The following is a 20,553-nucleotide window of genomic DNA, read 5'->3' on the forward strand; positions in this document are numbered from 1 at the left end:
AGGCAAATAAGAAAGAGTAGAGGAATAATGAAAACTTTGAATTGAAGAGAATGTGTTCCTGGAAAAGTTGACCTCAAGAGAAGGCATGTTCTGAAGATCTCCTTGTGAATTCCTTCTGTCTACAGAATGCAAAGCTGTGGTGATAAGTTTGGCTTAAATTTGTTGAGGTGTGGAAGGGAGATCAACTGGCCTGAAATACCCATTTGCGTTAATTCCATTTACTTCCATGTTACACATCATTGTAGTCATCCAGTCTGTTTCTCGACAAAATGGCACCACCAGCTCAGGTAACTTTTCACTTGTATCTTCAATGTCCTCCTCCTGATCAATGATTCAGAACTCCCCGATGTTCATCTGTAAACCTGTCACATAAGTACCCTTTGCAAGGTTGGATTCAGTAAATTTCCCAAGTTATTGATCATCTTCAATGGGAATGACGAAGGGGAAGTATGGGCAGATAATATGGGCATGTAACGTAAATAGGTAGATAATAATTATTAATTGTAGAGAAACACATGAAAACCCATCTTTGCCAATCAAGTTATTAAATGATGCCATGATAGTATAGTGGTTAGCACAACGCTATTAGAGCTCGAGGCATTCCGCAGTTTGGGGTTCAATTCCAGCATCGCCTGTAAGGAGTCCGTTCATCCTCCCTGTGGGATGAGTGGGTTTTCTCCAGGTCCTCCAGTTTCCTCCCACAGTCCAAAGATGTACCAAATAGGTTAATTGGTTATTGTACACTGTCCCGTGATTAGGTTAGGGTTAATGGGGTTTGATGGGAGTTGCTGGGGCGGTGTGACCTGAAGGGCCAAAAAGGCCTACTCTCTGCTGTAGCACTAAGTAAATCGAGGGTACTGAAGATTAGGTAGAATATCTGACAGGTGACCAACCTAATGGTTTCAGTTTCTCACACCTGGTCAAGTCTAATATCAAACCCTGCATAATTCTTAGTTGCTGTGTTGACATTATATTTGAAATGTGAGTAAGAACTCTTCCTACCTTCTCACTCATAGACCCCACAAAGTTGCTGTGCAAGTTGATAGGGTTGTTAAGAAGTTGTATGGTGTGTTGGCCTCCATTAGTCAGGGATTGAGTCCAACAGCTGAGAGGTAATGTTGCAGCGCTCTAAGTTAGACCAGACTTGGAATATTATGTTCAGTTCTAGTCGCCTCAAAGTAGGAAAGATGTGGAAGCTTTAGAGAAGGCTGCAGAGGAGATTTACTTAGATGCTGGCTGTATTAGAGATTTACTTGGATGCTGGCTGGCTGTTTTATCACAGGGGTTCTCAAACTTTATGCCATGGACCTCTACTATTAACCAAGGGATCCATGCCTGGGAACTCCCTCCTTATGAGGATAGTTTGAGCGAACTAGGGTTTTTCTCTTTGGAGAAAGGAGGATGAGAGGTGATTTAATAGATGTATATATAATAATGAGGCATATGTAGAGTGAACAGCCAAATACTTTTTCCCAGAGTGAAAATGGCTACTTTTTGTAAGAAGTCATAATTTTAAACTGATTGGAGGAAAATGTAGTGTGGATAATATAGGCAGGATTTTGTTTTACACACATAGAGAGTGGTAGGTGTATGGAATGCCCTGTCAGGGTGCAGGTAGAGGCTGATGTATTAGGGGCATTTAAGAAAGTCTTAGAGAGGCACATGGTTGATATGATAGAAAAATGGAGGAATACATGGGAAGAAAGCAATGGCAAACAACCTCTTTAGAAAAATTTGCCAATTACAATCCTGGTCATAAAGGTTATGATTACCCACATCACATGACGTGGCACAAAATGTATTTATTTATTTATTGACATACAGCATGGAATAGGGCCTTCCGGCCCTTCGAGCTGTGCTGCCCAGGAATCCCCCAACTTAATCCCAGCCTAATCACAGGATAATTTACAATAACCGATTAACCCACAAACTGGTACATCTTTGGAATGTGGGAGGAAACCGGAGCATCCGCAGGAAACCCATGCAGTCACGGAGAGAACGTACAAACCCCTTACAGGTAGCAGTGGGAATGATGATGATGACGACGACATGGGAGGGAACAGTTAGGTTGACCTTGGAGAGGTTAAAATGGTCAGCACAACTTTGTAGGTTGAATGGCATGTTCTGTGTTCTACTATTCCATGATCTATGTTATAAGATGTTAAAGTCATCTTGGAACTGTTCTGCACCAATCTCACGTGTGAACTTGCAGTGTATAACTGGCATGTGGAATGCAATAACAGTCTTCACCCTTTTTGCTCAGAGTCGTGTTTAATGATATTGGCTTTTGTGCACACATAACTCAGACTAGGTTTTGATATCACCATTGGGCATGTAAACAAAATTGATATGATGTATGTTAAAGGCTCTCTGAGGTCAAATCAGGACCTCGATCGATCGTCAAAGTGGGTGGATGAACTGAGTTAATTCAGAGAAGTTATGGGATGTTCTGTTCACCCTGCATAAGATGTTGGTGAGACCAAATATGGAGGCCAAATTTCTGATCACCTCCCTTTAGGAAAGATATCAATAAGATTGAAAGAGTGCAGAGAAATTTTACAAGGACGTTGCCGAGATTTGAGGACCTGAGCTTATAGGGAAAGATCGATAGGTTAGGACTTTAGTTCCTTGAGGGTAGGAAAATGAGGACAGATTTGATAGAAGTATACAGAATTATGAGGGGGCTTGAGATGGAAGAGATAGAGAGACAGAAATAGAGAATGCCATGTGAAAGTTGGTTGGATGTGTTGTTCCCTCCAGCATTCAGCTCACTTAGTGGATGATAAATACAAGAATGTTTTCTGTACCGCTACTTCATTAATCATTTGTCCTTCTTTCTGCATTCCATAACTCTAATAAAATGATTTCACGTAGTTTAAAGCATGCTCAGTAACTCCTTTGCTTGCGAAAGCATGAACAGATGCCTCTTGCCATATCAGAAAAGAATATGGAACAAATTATAAAATATTTTCATTACACATGGTGTTTAAATTATTTAAATCCACTCTTTAAAGTACATTAACTTAATCTTGCAGAGTCAATTGTATGTTAGACGAATTAAACAACTCAGATGACCGTACCTTCTGCTGTGACTTCATCGACCATCAGCTTTAAATGTTTACCTCGACGAACCACTCTGACTGCATGCCAGTCATTATCATTCAGCTTCTGCCCAGCATAAAGTGTCTCCGGTCCTTTACCTGGGGAATGGGTTGGGCACATAATGTTAGTTTGAACATACATTCATGACATTATCTTCATCAGGATCGCAATAAAGTCTCATTGTTTCTAGATTAACTTTAAAGCACAGTTGCATCTGAATCTTCTCTGAGCAATAAGATTTCTGCCCTTAATTATCAATGAAAAGCTAGGAACATAATGAAAGACCCCACCCTCCCTGCTCATGGACTGTTCATTCCTCTCCCATCAGTGAAGAGGCAACATAGCATCCATGAAGGATCACCCGACTCAAAAACAGCTGCTTCTTCCAAGCAGCAAGGCTGATTGACAGCTCCACCCCCTGACCCACCCCTCCACACCTCCCTCACCACCACTACTTTATCACTTCCTGTCAGGGTCACCTTATATACAGACCCTCCTGTACCTGGTGTTACATAATGGATATACAATCAATCTATATAAACTACCTTATATATTAATAATAAATGTGGGTTTTTTTAATATTGCGTACTTTATCTTGTTGTTTTTTTTTGTGCTGGAGGAACAATTATTTCAAAGCAACTCACACAAAATGCTGGAGGAACTCAGCAGGTCAGGCAGCATCGATGGAAATGCATAAACTGTCGACGTTTCGGTCTCAAACCTGAAGGATGTCGACTGTTTATTCTTTTCCAAAGATGCTGCCTGTTCTGTTGAGTTCCTCCGGCATTGTGTGTGTGTGTGTGTGTGTGTGTGTGTGTGTGTGTGTGTGTGTGTGTGTGTGTGTGTGTGTGTGTGTGTGTGTGTGTGTGTGTTCCTTTGGATTTCCAGCAACTGCAGACTTTCTCGTGTTATGTTTAACAATTATTTGCCCTCCTTTACACTTTTGTACTGGAAATGACATTAATCAATCTTGAATCTTGACACCACCATCCTACCTTTAGTTGCAAAGAGGTGCATCATTTTCAAGCTAAATTCTATAAGTTTTAAAACCAATCTTTATTACAGCTCTAATGCAATAAATACAATGCGTGATAAAATACTCAAATTCAATAATATCCCATCAATTCAACTGGTGACATCAATCTTCGATTCACAAACTTTTGATTGTATTTTGAGATACGCCATTTCATAGGGATAATGAGATAACTGGGTATTTGTAATCCACAATAGAAATGCCAGTAACTGGAGCCGCAACTTGAACTGAGGAGTGTGATGGAGCTCCTTGAATTGATGAATATAATTGATTTGAACTTTTGCTGAATCCATTTTGGTGCTGTTGATGTTAAACTGAATTACAATTTCCACTCAGGTCACATAATGGAACCATCTGCTTCATAATATTTTTGCCTCATAAATATATAGTGGTTTCTTTTGCTTCTTGTATATTAATTAAAATGTCTATCTAAATATACTATCAAAGTTATTCTCATCTGTGTTATTATCTATATAAATGTTTTAAATGCAAATGAACAAGACTTGATCAGTAACATTGCAGATGGCACAAAATTAGCAGGTGATGCTGGCAATAAAGAAAATTATGATGATCTTGATCAGTTTGGGAAGTGGGCCGAGGAGTGACAAATAGATTTCAACACAGGTAAGTGTGAGGCCCTTCAAGAGGACCACAACCATGTCGTGGTTTGGAGGCTTGCGTGCCTCAATGACCCGGAGAGCTGTGTTGGCTGGAGTCAGGGCTTTATGCTTTGGCTCTTGGCAGGGTCACCCATGCCAAACTGGTCAGAGAGTCCAGGACAGACCCGGAGTGGTCCAGGTTTGGGGGTTCAGCTCAGGGCCAACAGCCCTGACTGGCAAAACAAAAATGTTACAAAAATGGCAACGAAGAACCTTCTACATCTGAGTGAGATGGTATTCCTGTGTCTCCACCTGGGACTTGCATGACTGACAGTAGTGAAAATCAAAAGGAAGCTACGGACATGATGAAGGAAGCCCTGAACACCACCAGAGACGGAGGACCTTCATTGCTGCCCTGAATACCAGAGACGGAGGACCTTCATTGCTGCCCTGAATACCAGAGACGGAGGACCTTCATTGCTGCCCTGAATACCAGAGACGGAGGACCTTCATTGCTGCCCTGAATACCAGAGATTGAGGATCTTCATTGCTGCCCTGAATACCAGAGACGGAGGACCTTCATTGCTGCCCTGAATACCAGAGACGGAGGACCTTCATTGCTGCCCTGAATACCAGAGATTGAGGATCTTCATTGCTGCCCTGAATACCAGAGACGGAGGACCTTCATTGCTGCCCTGAATACCAGAGACGGAGGACCTTCATTGCTGCCCTGAATACCAGAGATTGAGGATCTTCATTGCTGCCCTGAATACCAGTGGCACAACAGGCAGTAGTGCAGAAAGAGTGTGATGTAATGCATTTTGGAAAGTCAAAGCATGTAGGACCTTATACTATGAATGGCAGGGTGTCTAATAGAGCAGACAGACCTAGGAGTACAAGAGGATAACTTGTTGATAGCAGCACGGCAGGTAGACAGGGTGGTGAAAATAACAGTTAACATGCTGGTCTTTATTAGTCAGGGTTTCAGACAATACTCCTATCAGAGGATAGTAGTTGGATCATCATGTTACATTTGTTCAAGTCATTGGTGAGGATGCATTTTGAGCACTGTGCACAGTTTTGTTCAATTTGTTAAAGGAAAGACATGGTTAAATTGGAAAAAAATATTGAAAGGTTTTACAAGAACCTTGGTGGGACTTGAGAGCTGTAGTTATAGGGAGAAGTTATCCACACTAGGTTTTATTCCTGGGAGCATAAGAAAGTGAGGGATGACCTCTATAAACTTGGGTAGTGGAGTTCTTGGGTGGTGGGTTGGAGATATGTCTCTACTAAAGGAGGTGCAAGGCACTCCTTTCCTCTGGTATAGCCTGCAGGTCACCCTTGGATAAGGTGTATCAGCTTTTCCCACGGGCCCCCCCCCCACTACATCAGGGTTTTGTGAAACTATGGGAGCAGGCGGTGGATGGTCGCATGAGCAGCTGATACATATCACAAGTCCTAATGCGACCACCGACGCCAGGCAGACAAAGTCTGAAGAGTATTGATAATGGTTGGGGTCACCTGTCTTGTAAAGACACTACCCAGAGAAGTCAATGGCAAACCACTTGTTCGAAAATTTTGCCAAGAGCATTCATGATCATGGGAAGACCACGATCGCCCACGTCATATGACACACGGCACATTAGGAATGAGTGGAATTCAAAACTAAGGGGCGTACATTCAGGGCAAGAGGAGAAAGATTTAAAAGAGACCTGAGATACAACTTCTTCACACAGAGGATGGTAAGTTTGTGGAGCAAGCTTCCAGAAGAAGTGGTTGAGGCTGGTGCAACAGCGTCTTTGAAGAGGCACTTGGACAGGTACATACAGGGGCAGAGCTCAAAGGGATGTGGCTCAAATGCAGATAATTGGGACTTGTTGGCATGGACTCATTGGGCTAAAGGAGTTGTGTCCATGCAGTATTGCTCTATAACTCAATCTGTAAGGATTACACAACACATTCAAGAGAACCTCGCCACTTGCAAATTCTTAACGCATGCACATTATCATCTACAGGAAAGTTACTTTCATCCCTTTGTAGTTTTGTGGATGGGAGTTGCAAGGAGCTGGGACCTCTGGAACTCCCTGCCTATTAGTAGAGAGTCTTACAGCCCAGAAACATCAAGACACCATTCACATAAATTCTCCAAGAATTTCTGCCATATGTTTTATTCTGCCATAGGACGTATGGGTAGAATTAGGTCATTCCAGTCTTCGCTGCTATTCTATCATAGAGACATAGAAAACCTACAGCACAATACAGGCCCTTCGGCCCACAATATTGTGCCGAACATGTCCCTACCTTAGAAATTAGTAGGCTTACCCATAGCCCTCTATTTTTCTAAGCTCCATGTGCCTATCCAAAAGTCTCTTAAAAGACCCTATAATATCCACATCCACTACCGTTGCCGGCAGCCCATTCCACACACTCTCCATTCTCTATGTAAAAAACTTACCACTGACATCTCCTGGTTGACTTATTTTCCTTTCCAACTCTTTTCCCAGCTTTCTCTACATAATCTTTGTTGCACTTACTAATTAAGAACCTAGCAACCACTTTAATTATGCCCAGTAATGGCCTACAAACTTCTCAACGAATTCTAGAGATTAATCACCCACTGGCTAAAGAAATCTCTCCTCAACTCAGTTCCAAAGGGATGTTCCATCTTATCCACATCCACTCTATCTCAGCCTTGAAATATTCGGCAGTTTTCAATGAGATCCCTCCTCATTCTTCTAAACTCCAGTAAGTACAGGCCTGGAGCCACCAGCATGTCTGCCCCTTAGCTTTCCCCAGGTTCCACTCTTTGCCTACACATGGAGGAGGGACACAGAGAACAGAAGATTAACCTGACAAACCTGCACATTTTTGGTGTGTGGAAGGAAACTCAGTCAGCTGAAGTGAATCGATGTGGCCCCTAGGAGATGTTTGCACACGTCCTTGGAAGGGGCCGCAAGATATGCTGTTCCCATGTCCTCTTTTAAAAGTGAAGGACAAGGCAAAAGAGTCATAGAGCACCTCAGCTCAGAAACAGGCTCTTCAGCCCATCTAGTCTATGACAAAATGCATATTATTCTGCCTAGTTTTATTGTCCTGCACCTGGACCATAGTCCTCCAACCCATCCACGTACTTATCCAAGCTTCTTTTAAATGTTGAAATCAAACCCACCACTTCCTCTGCCAGTTCATTCCACATGCACAGCATCCTCGGAGTAAAGAAGTTTCCTTACTAACACAACCGCTCTAGTTGTAATCTCACCCAGCCTCAGTGGAAAAGCCTGCTTGCATTTGCCCTATCTCAACCCCTTATAATTTTATAAATCTCTATCAATTCCCCCTTCATTCTCCTATACTCCAGGGAATAAAGTCCTAATCTATTCAATGTTTCCCTGGGATTCAGGTCCTCAAGTCCTGGCAATATCCTTGTAAAGTTTCTCCAAGCTCTTTCAGTCTTATTGATAGCTCAAAAAGAAAATGAACAGTAAAAGTTATTTAAATGGAGACAGCCTCACACTGATTGAAATAGTGACCGTAAACCATAGTGCAAGTTACTGAAGGGATGGGAGAAGGACAAAGCACCAAATGTGATCAAAAGCTGCACAAGAACAACGTCAGACTGAGTTACATCTTGCTTAACCTGTGAATACAATATGGATGCCTGAATGATCGTTCCTCAAGAAAGAGCCTCCTAAACTTCTTGCCAATAATCAAATCATTATCAGTGGCCTATATGTAATTCTCACAGTAACAGTACGGATTATTCTTCACCAGCTAATTACCACAGCTATTTGTGATGCATTTTTCACACCACTGAGAAAAAAAATGATGGGTAACAAAGAAAACCTCAAAATAATTGATTGTTTAATAAACCAATAACTTTGACAGAGAGAATGCAAATACTAGAAATCTGCACCTCAGATGCTGGAACCCTCCATATTGCCCTCCGGGCTCTTACCCCTACAACCGTGTAAAGTGTTACACCCGCCCTACAGCTCCCACCGAAACGCCATTCAAGGCCCTAAATAGTTCTTCCAGTTCTTCACTTATGAATCCATCAAGACCGCTTATTTTATCACGTGCTCTCCAACATTGTTAAGACCCAGCATCCACTGGAACAGTCAGGATCTCCTAGAGGCCAGCCACTTTAATTTGACTCCCACGCTGCCATGTCTGTCCACTTCCTCTTCTACTGTCAAGATGAGGCCAATCACAGGTTGGAGGAACAACAGCTCACATTCCACCTTGGTCGTCTTCAACCCGATGGCATCAGTTTGATTTAGCTTCTTCTTGTCTGCCATCAGATTTTGAATGCTCCTTCACTACTTTGATCTCTTTCTGAACTGTTGGTCTATTGTTATACATTCCCCTTGTAACTTATGGTAATTTTTCACATATTGTATTGTACTGCTACCACAAAACAACAACAAATTTCACGACAAATCTCAATGATAATAAGTCTGATTCTGATTCACCAGCCCCTTCTGTCACACTCACTCCTTTATTTTTCCTCATCCCTTTTGCCAATTTACTCACCCTTCCTCTCCCCTATCCTCACAACCTTCCCATCACTTACTCCTTCCTCTCTCTGGTTCGTCACCTCTTTCCCTTCATTTCATGGTGCACTGTCCTTTCCCGTCAAACTCCTTCTTAATCAACCCTACACCTCATTCACCTAACCTCCTGCTTTCTCACATCATTTCCTTGATACCTCTCACCTAGATCCACCTACCACCCACCAGCTCTTGCTCTGACCTTTTTATTCCAGATTCTGCCTTCTCCCTTTCCAGTCCCGATGAAGGGTCTTTGACCTTGAAGCATCAACTGTTCATTTCCCTCCATAGTTGCTGCCTGACATCCCAAGTGCCACTAGCATTTTGTGTGTGTAACTCCGACCCAGATTTGCACAAATTTAAACATGGTATGATCGTTGTTTTTTTGTTCAAAAACAGCTGGCTTTTAAAAACAAAAATGCTACACAATACTAGGATCTACAAAGTCAAAAACTGATTCAGCTTTAATGTAGTGTCTGTCTGTGGTGAATGTGAATATAGTTATTCAAATAATTAAGGTGGCTTATGGCATGCTTGTCTTTATTAATCGAGGCATTGAGTTCAAAAGTCATGAAGTTATGTTGCAGCTTCATAAACCTCTAGTTAAGCTGTATTTGGAGTGTTGCATACAGTTCTGGTTGATTCCGTTATAGAAAGGATGTCAACGCTTTGGAGAAGGTGCAAAAGAGGTTTACCAGGATGCTACCTGGATTAGAGGGCATGTGCTATAATGTGAGCTTGGACAAACTTGGGTTGTTTTCTCTGGAGCACCAAAGGCTGAGGGGAGATCTGATAGAGATGTATAAGATTATGACAGGTATAGATAGAGTAGACACAGGGCATCTTTTTCCCAGAGATGAAATGTCTAATACCAGAGGGCATGCACTTAAGATAAGATGGGGAAATTTTAAAAGAGATGTGAAAGGCAAGCTGTTTTTTTTAAAAAAAAATAAAAACACAGAGTGGTGGGTGCTTGGCCTGCACAGTCTGTGGTGATGGTAGGAGCACATACATAAGGGATTTTTAAGAGCTGTTTAGTTAGGCACACGAATGTGAGGAAAATGGAAGGATATGGACATTGTGTAGGCAGAAGGGATTAGCTTACTTGGTCATTTGATTACTAATTTATTTGGTTTGGCATAACATTGTGGGCCAAAGGCTATGCTGTACTGTTCTATGTACACTCTAATACAGGGGTGCCCAACCTTTTTATGCCATGACCCAATACCATTAGGCAAGGGGTCAGCAAACTCCAGCTTTGGAAGCCCCTGATCTTGAGACTCCTGTGCTTGGAAATCCCATCGAAGATACTCAAACCACCTCATCTGGCACCAACAATTACTGCACAGTCAAAGTCACTTAGATATCATTTCTTCCCCATTCCGATGTTTGGTCTGAATAACAACTAAACCTCTTGACTGTGTTTCCATGCTTTTATGCCACACACTTGGCTGATTAGATATTAGTGCAAACGAGGTATATAGGTGTACCTAATAAAGTGGCCACTGAGTGTAAAAAGCCTGGGGAAGTCACTGTAAAAAAAAACAAAAACAAGGGGTACTGAAAACCAGAAATAAAAGAGTTCTTTAACTACTTAGCAGGTCAGACAGCATCTACGAAGAGAGTAAGTTAACAGTTCATGTTCACTTGAAACTCTTCTTCTTTCTCTGTGATGCTGCCAGGTCTGCTGGATAGTTACAGCAGTCTGTGTTTCTTCCAATCCCTTTAAAAGCCTGGTTTCATTTTGTTGTATTTGTAAATAGCATAGCTAAATTGTTAAATAATTCGGTTCTGCCCCCTTTCTGCTTGAGTGTATTAACTATAACTTCACATTCAAGTTTAAGTTTATTGTCATTCAACCATATACATGTATATCGCCAAATGAAACAATGCTCATCTGGATCAAGCTGAACAACACAGTACAAGTAACTCACACACATAACACATAAACTAATATCACCACAAAGAAATAGGTGCATTTATGACACAAATTAAGAAGTAAACTGCATAACACTACTGGTGCTTCACATGCTGTGACAGGGAGTTCAGTAGTCTCACTGCCTAGGGGAAGATGCTGCTTCCCATCCTAACAGTCTTTGTCCTAATGCTACGGTAGCTCCTGCCTGATTGTAGGCAGTCAAAGAGATTGTTGGACAGCTGGGGGGGGGGGTCATCGACAATACTAAGTGCCCTGTGTGCTCAGCACTCCTGATAAATACCTCGCTACTCCACACATTTTTATTTACAACTTTATTATTTTCGTAGATCTATTATCTTCTAATTAGATTTTTAATATTCTATTACCTTCTATTATTTGATCTATTATCACAGCTCAGTTAAGAGCAAGTCAGCAATTAAATACCAATTTATTTATTTACACAACCCAACCTGAGTCTTGGCTAATAACAGAGTGTGCTACCGTGCCCGAGACTTTTGCACAGTGCTACATTTGACAACGTAGAGCAGAGAGCGAGTTTGTAAAGCTGGCAGGAACAAAGGATGCTTGGAATGGCAAGGGAGAAGCGCTGCAGAAAGGGCTGTGGGACAGGTGTCAGGAGTGAGGTGGGGTGAGGGGGTTGGGAAGGGAGCTGGCTCACTCAGCCCTGAGACACCAGGTAAGGTAATTTGATTCTAAATAATTGGTTTATTGATCATTACAGGATGCATCTCTCCCCATTTTCTCAACCATGATTCCTCTGTCCCTGACCCTTTACCACTCTCAGTGACAATAGAGACCCATGTCAGAATCGGGTTTACCATCACTCACATGTCATGAAATTTGTTTTCTTTGTGGCAGTGGTACAGTGCAATACATCAAATTATATATAATCAGGGTGCCTAAGACTGTTGCATAGTACTGCACAGTAGTTCCAGTTGCTCCACACTTAATTTCATTTACAACTTTATTATCTTTTCAGATATATTACCTTCAAGGAAATGTCTGTTGTGCTTGAAACTCTTTCAAACCAAAATATACTCGGAAGATTCAAATATAAATCTATCATCTTGTTTTCAAATTCTCCATTTTTGTTCTTCCTTATGCCAACTGCAAAAGGTGTTTGGCAGCAGCACAGCCAGTTTTTGGCAAAGAAAGCACCATTTATTGCACCTGACTCCAAACCATGAATGTCAGCTGTGATCAACAAGCCACTGAGTCACAGTAGGTGCACAAACACCAGGAACAATTGCTTCAACTTTTGCCCCTCTATAGTGTCTTCTGCGGTATAACGTATATGGTTTTTAAGCCTGCACAGATGAATCAACTCATCTCACCAAGACTGCCCACATTTAAATAACAGAAAATATGACAAATTATTTATTAAGGCACACACAATACTTAAGAGTTGGTTAATCGAATGAGCAGCTTCAAGCTCCTGGGCATCAACAACTCATTGGATCTATCCTAAGCCCAACACATCAGTGCAATCATGAAGAAAGTACGTCTGCGGTTTTGGCTTTGTTAGGAGCTTGAGGAGATTTGGCACGTCACCAGAGAAACATACCACATTTCTACTGATGTATGGTGGAGAGCATTCTGATTGGCTGCATCATTGCCTGTATGCAGGCTCCAATGCATAGGATAGAAAAGGGCTGCAGAGCATTGCATACTTAGCCAGCTTCATCATTGGCACAATCCTCCCCACCATCAAGGACATGTTTTATGGTCTTAAGTTAAAGAAGGTGGCATCCATCACTAAAAACCCTCACCACATGGAACATGCCCTCTTCTCTTGGCGCCCATAGTGAGGAGGACCAGTAACCTGAAGACCCGCACTCAATGTTCACGGTAGCATAATGGTTAGCACAGTGCTTTGCAGTACATGTGACCCAGGTTCAATTCTCACTGCTGCCTGTAAGGCGTTTGTACGTTCTCCCTGTGACCATATGGGTTTCCTACGGGTGCTCCGGTTTCCTCCCACAGTCCAAGACGTACCGGTTGGTAGGTTAATTGGTCGTTGTAAATTATCCTGTGATTAGGCTGGGGTTAAATTGGGGGATTGCTGAGCGGCACAGATCAAAGGACTGGAAGGGCCTATTGTGCGTTGTAGCTCAATCAAATAAATAAATAAATATAAAAAACAGCTAGTGCTCTCTGCCATCAGATTGCTAAATGGTCCATGAACATAACTTTATTATTCATTTTTGTTGTACTATCTGATTTTGTTATTTATAATAATTTTATGCCTTTTTACTGCTGCCATAAAACAACAAATTTCACATCATATAAGTCAATGATTATAAATCTGATACTGATTTGTATTTTAACTGCCGAGAATTATGGACAAAGCATAATCACACATAGGTCTATGAATGCAATTGTGAAAACCTTTGATTACCACACAAGAGTTTCTTCAGGTGCTGGAAATGTTGATCAACACATATAAATCTGATCAATCATTCTAATTAGCTCCTGCTCACCCCAGTCTATCTATTACCTCACTCACTGCATGGCACTGTAAATTATACCTACCCGTTCACCTCCATTCAGTCCTTCCAGGTGAGGCAACACTTCACCTGTGAATCTACTGGGGTCATCCACAGTGTCCAGCTCCTCTACATTGGTTGTCCAATCATAAATTGGCGGACTGCTTCATCGAGCATCACCATTCCATCCGCCAAAAGCGAAACTTCAAGGCGGTCAAATATTTTAATTCCCATTCCTGTTCCGACATGTTGTGCCAAGATGAGACCACCCTCAGGGTGGAGGAGCAACACCTTATATTCCATCTAGGTAGCCTCCAACCTGATGGCATGAATATTGATTTCTCTTTCTGGTTTAAAAAAATTCTCTCCCTACCCCCCACCCCCTTTTTAATTCTATTTTTGCACTACTTATTTAATTGAACATATGGTTATACACGTGTCTGTTTGTTTCATATATATATATATATATATATATATATATATATATAGCAATTCACAATTTTTTTCTATCATTATATTATTATTAGGTATCGCATTATACCGCTGCTCTAAAGTTAACAAATTTCATGACACAGGCCAGTAATATTACACCTGATTCTGATTCTTCGCCTATCAGATTCCCTCTTTCCAACTCACCTGGCTTCATCTATCACCTTCTGGCTATCCTCCTTCCCCTCACTGAAATGTCAACTTTCATTTCCATCGATGCTGCCTGACCTGCTCAGTTCTTTAGCATTTTGTGTGTGTGTGGGTTGCCTTGGATTTCCAGCATTCGCAGGCCTTCTCCTGTTTATGATTCACTGTTTATAATTCTGTTTACATTGTAAATACATGCTGGTATTTATGAACATTTCATTCCATACTTTATTCTAACTTTACTTTTATACAATAGATTATTGTTTAGAATTGTTGAAAATTGGCACTTTGTTGCATGTTGCCCCAACACATCACAGCAAATTCCTTACACTGTATATGTAAATGTACTTTATATGGTGAATAAAGTTGATCCTTGAAAATTTTGGAGGATCTCAATAGGTCATGCAGCATATTTGGAGGGACATAATTTTGGCCCAAATTATCAACTGTTGATTTCTCTCCATAGATGCTGCTCAACCTACTGAGTTCCGCCAGAATTTTATGTGTGCTGTTCTAATACTGCAACTGGTTTACATTGCTCTTTCACTTTATATTTATTCACTGAACAGAAGAAATACTTTTCAATGGAATTATCACTAATAATAAGTTTGTATCTCCCGATGTTTGGAAACTCTTACCACTTCAAGTTCTACGAAATTGTCCGGAAAGTGGATCCACTATTGTCTTTTACATATTTGCATAGAAGGCATTCCAGTTCAATTGTCCTATCTGTATTTACCCCAGAACAATTACTACCCTTGTGAATTTACTGCTAAGCCTTATTTACATGGTTTCATTCTTTCTTTATTCCTTGCAGAGCTGGAATCAGGACTCCCTGCTCTTACATAGAATTTCAGAATCTGGTAGAAAAATATGCCTCTGGATATCAGCATTAAGCATGTAAAAGAATATTCCGGAACTCAACTCTGTACATTTAATGCCATTGGCAACCTTAACTACTGCAGTTTGCCTGCCAACAAAACAGGTCTACAGCAGACACCATCTCTCTGGCCCTAAACTTATCCTTGGAGCATCTGGACAGTAAAGACACATGTATGTCAGACTGTTGTTTATTGACTACTGCACCGTGTTTCAGTCGTATAATTCCAGACAAGCTCATCATCAAACTCCAGACCCTGGGAGCCAATGGCTCCCTGTCCAACTGGATCATTGAATTTCTAACCCAACAGACCAATCAGTTGATGGGCAGCAACACCTCCACTGCGATTATTTTAAACACTGGTGCTCTACAGGGTTGTGTCCTTAGCTCATTATTCCATTCTCTGTACATTCCCAACTGTATGGCTAGATTCTGCTCGAATTCCATCTACAGGTTTGCAGAGAATTACCATGTAGTGGAATCACAAACACAAGAAAGTCTGCAGATGCTGGAAATCCAAGCAACACACAGAAACTGCTGGAGACAATCAGCAGGGCAGGTAGCATCTAAGGAAAAGACAAACGGTCGATGTTTCAGGTCGAGACCCTTCCTCAGGACCACCATAGTGGGCCTCATCACAAATAATAATAAATCAGGGTACAGGAAGGAGATAAGGAACTTGTGTCATGACAACAACCTTTCTGTCAAAATGGGTTAAACAACAGAGCTGACCATTGACTTCCGGAAAAGGATGGCGCAACTGCCCATTTACATTGAAGGCATTGAGGTTAAGAGGGCTCAAAGCTTCAGGTTCCTCAGAGTGAATGTTATCAGTCGACATGGCCAAGAAAGACCACCAACGCCTCTACATCCTCAGGTGGCTATAGAAATTTGGCATGTTCCTGTTGAACCTTACCAATTTTTACTAATGCACCAGAAAGATCAGTCTATCCGGATACCGACCAGCTCAGTCTGGCAACTGCATTGCACATGACCACAAGAAACTGCAGAGAGTTGTGGACACAGCTCAGCACATCACGGAAATCATCCACCCCTTACTGGACTCTGTCTATACTTCCTCCTGCCTCTAATAAAGCAGTCCCCATATTTAAAGGCTTCACCACCCCAGATACTCTGTCTCCTCCCCACCTCCGTTAGGCAGAAGATACAAAAGCCCAAAAGCACATACCACCAGGGTGAAAGACAGCTTTGATCCTGCAGTAATAAGAACCTTGAATGATATTCTAGTATGATAAAATGGACTCTGAATCTCACAGTTTACCTTGTTAATATCTTGCACAATATTGTCTACCCGCACTGCATTCCCTCTGTAATTGTAACACTTAATTCTCCATTCTGCCATTGTTTTACTTTGTCCTACCTCTAATCACTGTACAATGACTTGATCAGTATAATCAGTATGCAAAACTAACTTTACACTGTATCTTGGTACAGGTGACAATAACAAGCCTACACCAAACCAAATCTGTGATCACATTATTAGGTACACTTGCTCATTAATACAAATATCTAATCAGCCAATCAGATGGCAGCAACACAATGCATAAAAGCATGCAGGTAAGGTCAAGAGGCTCAGTTGTTGTTCAAACCAAACTTCAGAATGGGGAAGAAATATTATCTAAGTGACTTTGACCAAGGAAAGATTGTTGGTGCCAGACAGGGTGGCTTCAATATCTCAGAAACTGTTGATTTTCTGGGATCCTCATAGTCATACTTTATTGATCCTGGGGGAAATTGGTTTTTGTTACAGTTGCACCATAAATAATAAATAGTAATAGAAATAGTAATAGTAATATTACTGTTAGTAAATAGTAACAGTCATAGAAATAATAAATAGTAATAGAAAAATAGGAATGAACAGTTAAATAGTAATATGTAAATTATGCCAGTAAATTATGAAAAGTCCAGGACCACCCTATTGGCTCAGGGTGTCTGACCCTCCAAGGGAGGAGTTGTAAAGTTTGATGGCCACAGACAGAATGACTTCCTATGACACTCAGTGCTGCATCTCGGAGGAATGAGTCTCTGGCTGAATGTACTCCTGTGCCCAACCAGTACATTATGTAGTGGATGGGAGACATTGTCCAAGATGGCATGCAACTTGGACAGCATCCTCTTTTCAAACACCACCGTCAGAGAGTCCAGTTCCATCCCCACAACATCACTGACCCTATGAATGAGTTTGTTGATTCTGTTGGTGCCTCATGATCCTCATGAACAACAGTCCTTAGAATTTACAAAGAATGTTGCAAAAAACCAAAACAATGCAGTGAGTGGCGGTTCTGTGGGCAAAACATTTTGTTAATGAAAGAGGTCAGAGGAGACTGGTTCAAGCTGACAGGAAAGTGACAGTAACTCAGATAGGCACACATTACAACAGTGCAGCTCTGAGTACACAACACATCGAATCTTGAAGTGGATAGGCTACAGCAGCAGAAGACCATGAATACACACAGTGGCCACTCTATTAGGTACAGGAGAAATCCAATAGAATGGCCACTGCATGCATTTCACAGCAGCAACGAGAGACGAGTTTTTCAAGCTTAATCTTCCGCTACAGAAGCCAGTAGAATGCAATTACATTCATTTAAGTTCCGATGAATTCAATTAGCATGAACTCTTCATCTGCTGGACACCTTTTCACTAATGTAGCAATAACTATGCTCAGAACTGAATTTGAGCTGCTGGGAGAGAAGAATCCCCCAATGACCACCAGCAGAACTGAACAAGTCAGTCATGACATCACCATCTGTTAACACATAACCTCTGAAGAGGCAGCAGTTGATAACTTATGCCTTTGAGGTGAAATACAACCACTTTTCTCTAACCACAGATGCTGCCCGACCTACTGAATTTTTCCAGTATTTGAGTTTTGTTATGAGATAACAAACCATTCAGTTCCAGAACAATGAAATTTTGGACAATAAATCCCTACCTACATCTACATGCAATAAAAATGTATTCTTTGAATTTTTAAAGAATTTTTCTTTTAGTATTAATGGATTAATGGTGTTCCATTGACCACAAACAGAACTGAACAATATAACTAGCAGTTAAATTTGATCTTGAAGATGTAATTAAATTTTCCTGCAACTCTGACAATAGGGACGGCACGGTAGTGTAGCAACTAGTATAACCCTACTACAGCACCAGTGACCCGGGTTCAATTCCGCTGCTGTCTCTAAGGAGCTTGTAGCTTCTCCCCATGATCATGTGGGTTCCACCACGTGCCCCGAATTCCTCCCACATTCCAAAGATGTACGGGTTGGTAGGTTAATTGGTCAAATGGGTGTAATTGGCTGGTGTGAGCTCATTGGGCTGGAAGGGCCTGTATCCTTGCCGTATTTCTAAATAAATATTGCTAATACAAATGTTAAACTCTTCCTTACAGAACAGACATACAGAACAAATGGGGCATTTAGATCAATCATCCCACTCTGCTTCTCAAGTTTCACTCCATCTTTATCCTTCTGAATCTGTCAGTGTCACCCTGCATTCCCCTCTTCCTCATGAACTACTCAACTTCCCCTTAAACCTATATACACTGTTCACAAAAGTTAAAATTTTTTCCCTGAACTTCCAATTAGATTCCTTAGTGGCTTGTGTAGATAGATCTAAATTCAACTCTTCCCCACAACTGAAAACACTCTCCCTAGGTCTTGTCTCCTCAATTGGTGTTCTTAAGGAAAGAAAACATACTTGACAAATTTGTTAGCTAATTAACCATGTCTAACGTACACCCTCTCAGCACTGGGTCCAGCCAAATGAAAGACACATCCAAGGAGAGCTTTGATCACATGGTAATCATTTAGTACGCAACACTCACAAAATGCTGGAGGAACTCAGCAGGCCAGGCAACAGCTGTAGAAAGGAATAAATTTAATGCAACTAAGTTAAAACAAGCTTGTCCTTGAAGTTGCTTTTGAAACCTAGTGCTTTGATCAAGACTTAGGACTTTCGTATTTCTTGTTAGCTTGGTGTCAAGTATCATAAGACCATAAGACCATAAGACAAATCATCTGTGAAAATCTTTGGGAGCTAGGCTTTATCATGTTCAAGGCACTTGCTATAAGCAAATTGGTAGCAGTTATTTCTGCATATGCCGTCTGCTGGATGGATCACAGCTCGACTCTCATGTGATGTAAATTTTACACAGGCTATTAATTACACACTGACCACAGGTCAAGTGGTTGGTGGATTTCAAGCTGTCTTGACATTCTGATACACCTCCATCCAATGAAAATATTTAACTTGGCAGCATAACTTTGGTAATTCAACCTGAGCCTGAGGCTCCGGTGGGTTCCTGTACTGTGGAGGACGTCCTGCCTCGTCCCTGTGCCGAAGACGCCGTGCCCCAGCGGCCTCAGTGACTACAGACCGGTGGCATTGACCTCCCACATCATGAAGACCCTGGAGAGACTTGTTATGGAGCTGCTCCGGCCTATGGTCAGGCCACACTTGGATCCCCTCCAGTTCGCCTACCAGCCCCGACTAGGAGTTGAGGATGCCATCGTCTACCTGCTGAACCGTGTCTACGCCCACTTGAACAAGCCAGCAAGCACTGTGAGGGTCATGCTTTTTGACTTCTCCAGTGCGTTCAACACCATCCGCCTTGCTCTGCTGGGGGAGAAGCTGACAGCGATGCAGGTGGATGCTTCCCTGGTATCATGGATTCTTGACTACCTGACTGGCAGACCACAGTACGTGTGCTTGCAACACTGTGTGTCCAACAGAGTGATCAGCAGCACTGGGGCTCCACAGGGGACTGTCTTGTCTCCCTTTCTCTTCACCATTTACACCTCGGACTTCAACTACTGCACAGAGTCTTGTCATCTTCAGAAGTTTTCGGATGACTCTGCCATAGTTGGATGCATCAGCAAGGGAGATGAGGCTGAGTACAGGGCTATGGTAGGAAACTTTGTCACATGGTGTGAGAACAGTTATCTGCAGCTTAATGTGAAAAAGACTAAGGAGCTGGTGGTAGACCTGAGGAGAGCTAAGGTACCGGTGACCCCTGTTTCCATCCAGGGGGTCAGTGTGGACATGGTGGAGGATTACAAATACCTGGGGATACAAATTAACAATAAACTGAACTGGTCAAGGAACACTAAGTCTGTCTACAAGAAGGGTCAACGCCGTCTCTATTTCCTGAGGAGACTGAGGTCCTTTAACATCTGCCGGACGATACTGAGGATGTTCTACGAGTCTGTGGTGGCCAGTGCTATCATGTTTGCTGTTGTGTGCTGGGGCAGAAGGCTGAGGGTAGCAGACACCAACAGAATCAACAAACTCATTCGTAAGGCCAGT

The 20,553-nt window shown here is 41.9% G+C and overlaps 1 protein-coding gene across 6 annotated transcripts in view; it reads right to left on the minus strand.

The window, feature by feature from the left end:
• Nucleotides 1-20,553, minus strand: part of nrxn3a (neurexin 3a) — a 2,269,325-nt gene that overhangs the window by 1,331,394 nt on the left and 917,378 nt on the right. For all 6 annotated transcript variants that reach the window (XM_072273216.1, XM_072273232.1, XM_072273229.1 and 3 more), the window contains one exon: nucleotides 3,081-3,200. In XM_072273216.1, the coding sequence (XP_072129317.1) occupies nucleotides 3,081-3,200 (120 nt within the window). The remainder of the gene's footprint in view (nucleotides 1-3,080; nucleotides 3,201-20,553) is intronic.

This window comes from Mobula birostris, chromosome 1 (genome assembly GCF_030028105.1).
Source record: "Mobula birostris isolate sMobBir1 chromosome 1, sMobBir1.hap1, whole genome shotgun sequence".
Lineage (NCBI taxonomy): Eukaryota > Metazoa > Chordata > Chondrichthyes > Myliobatiformes > Myliobatidae > Mobula > Mobula birostris.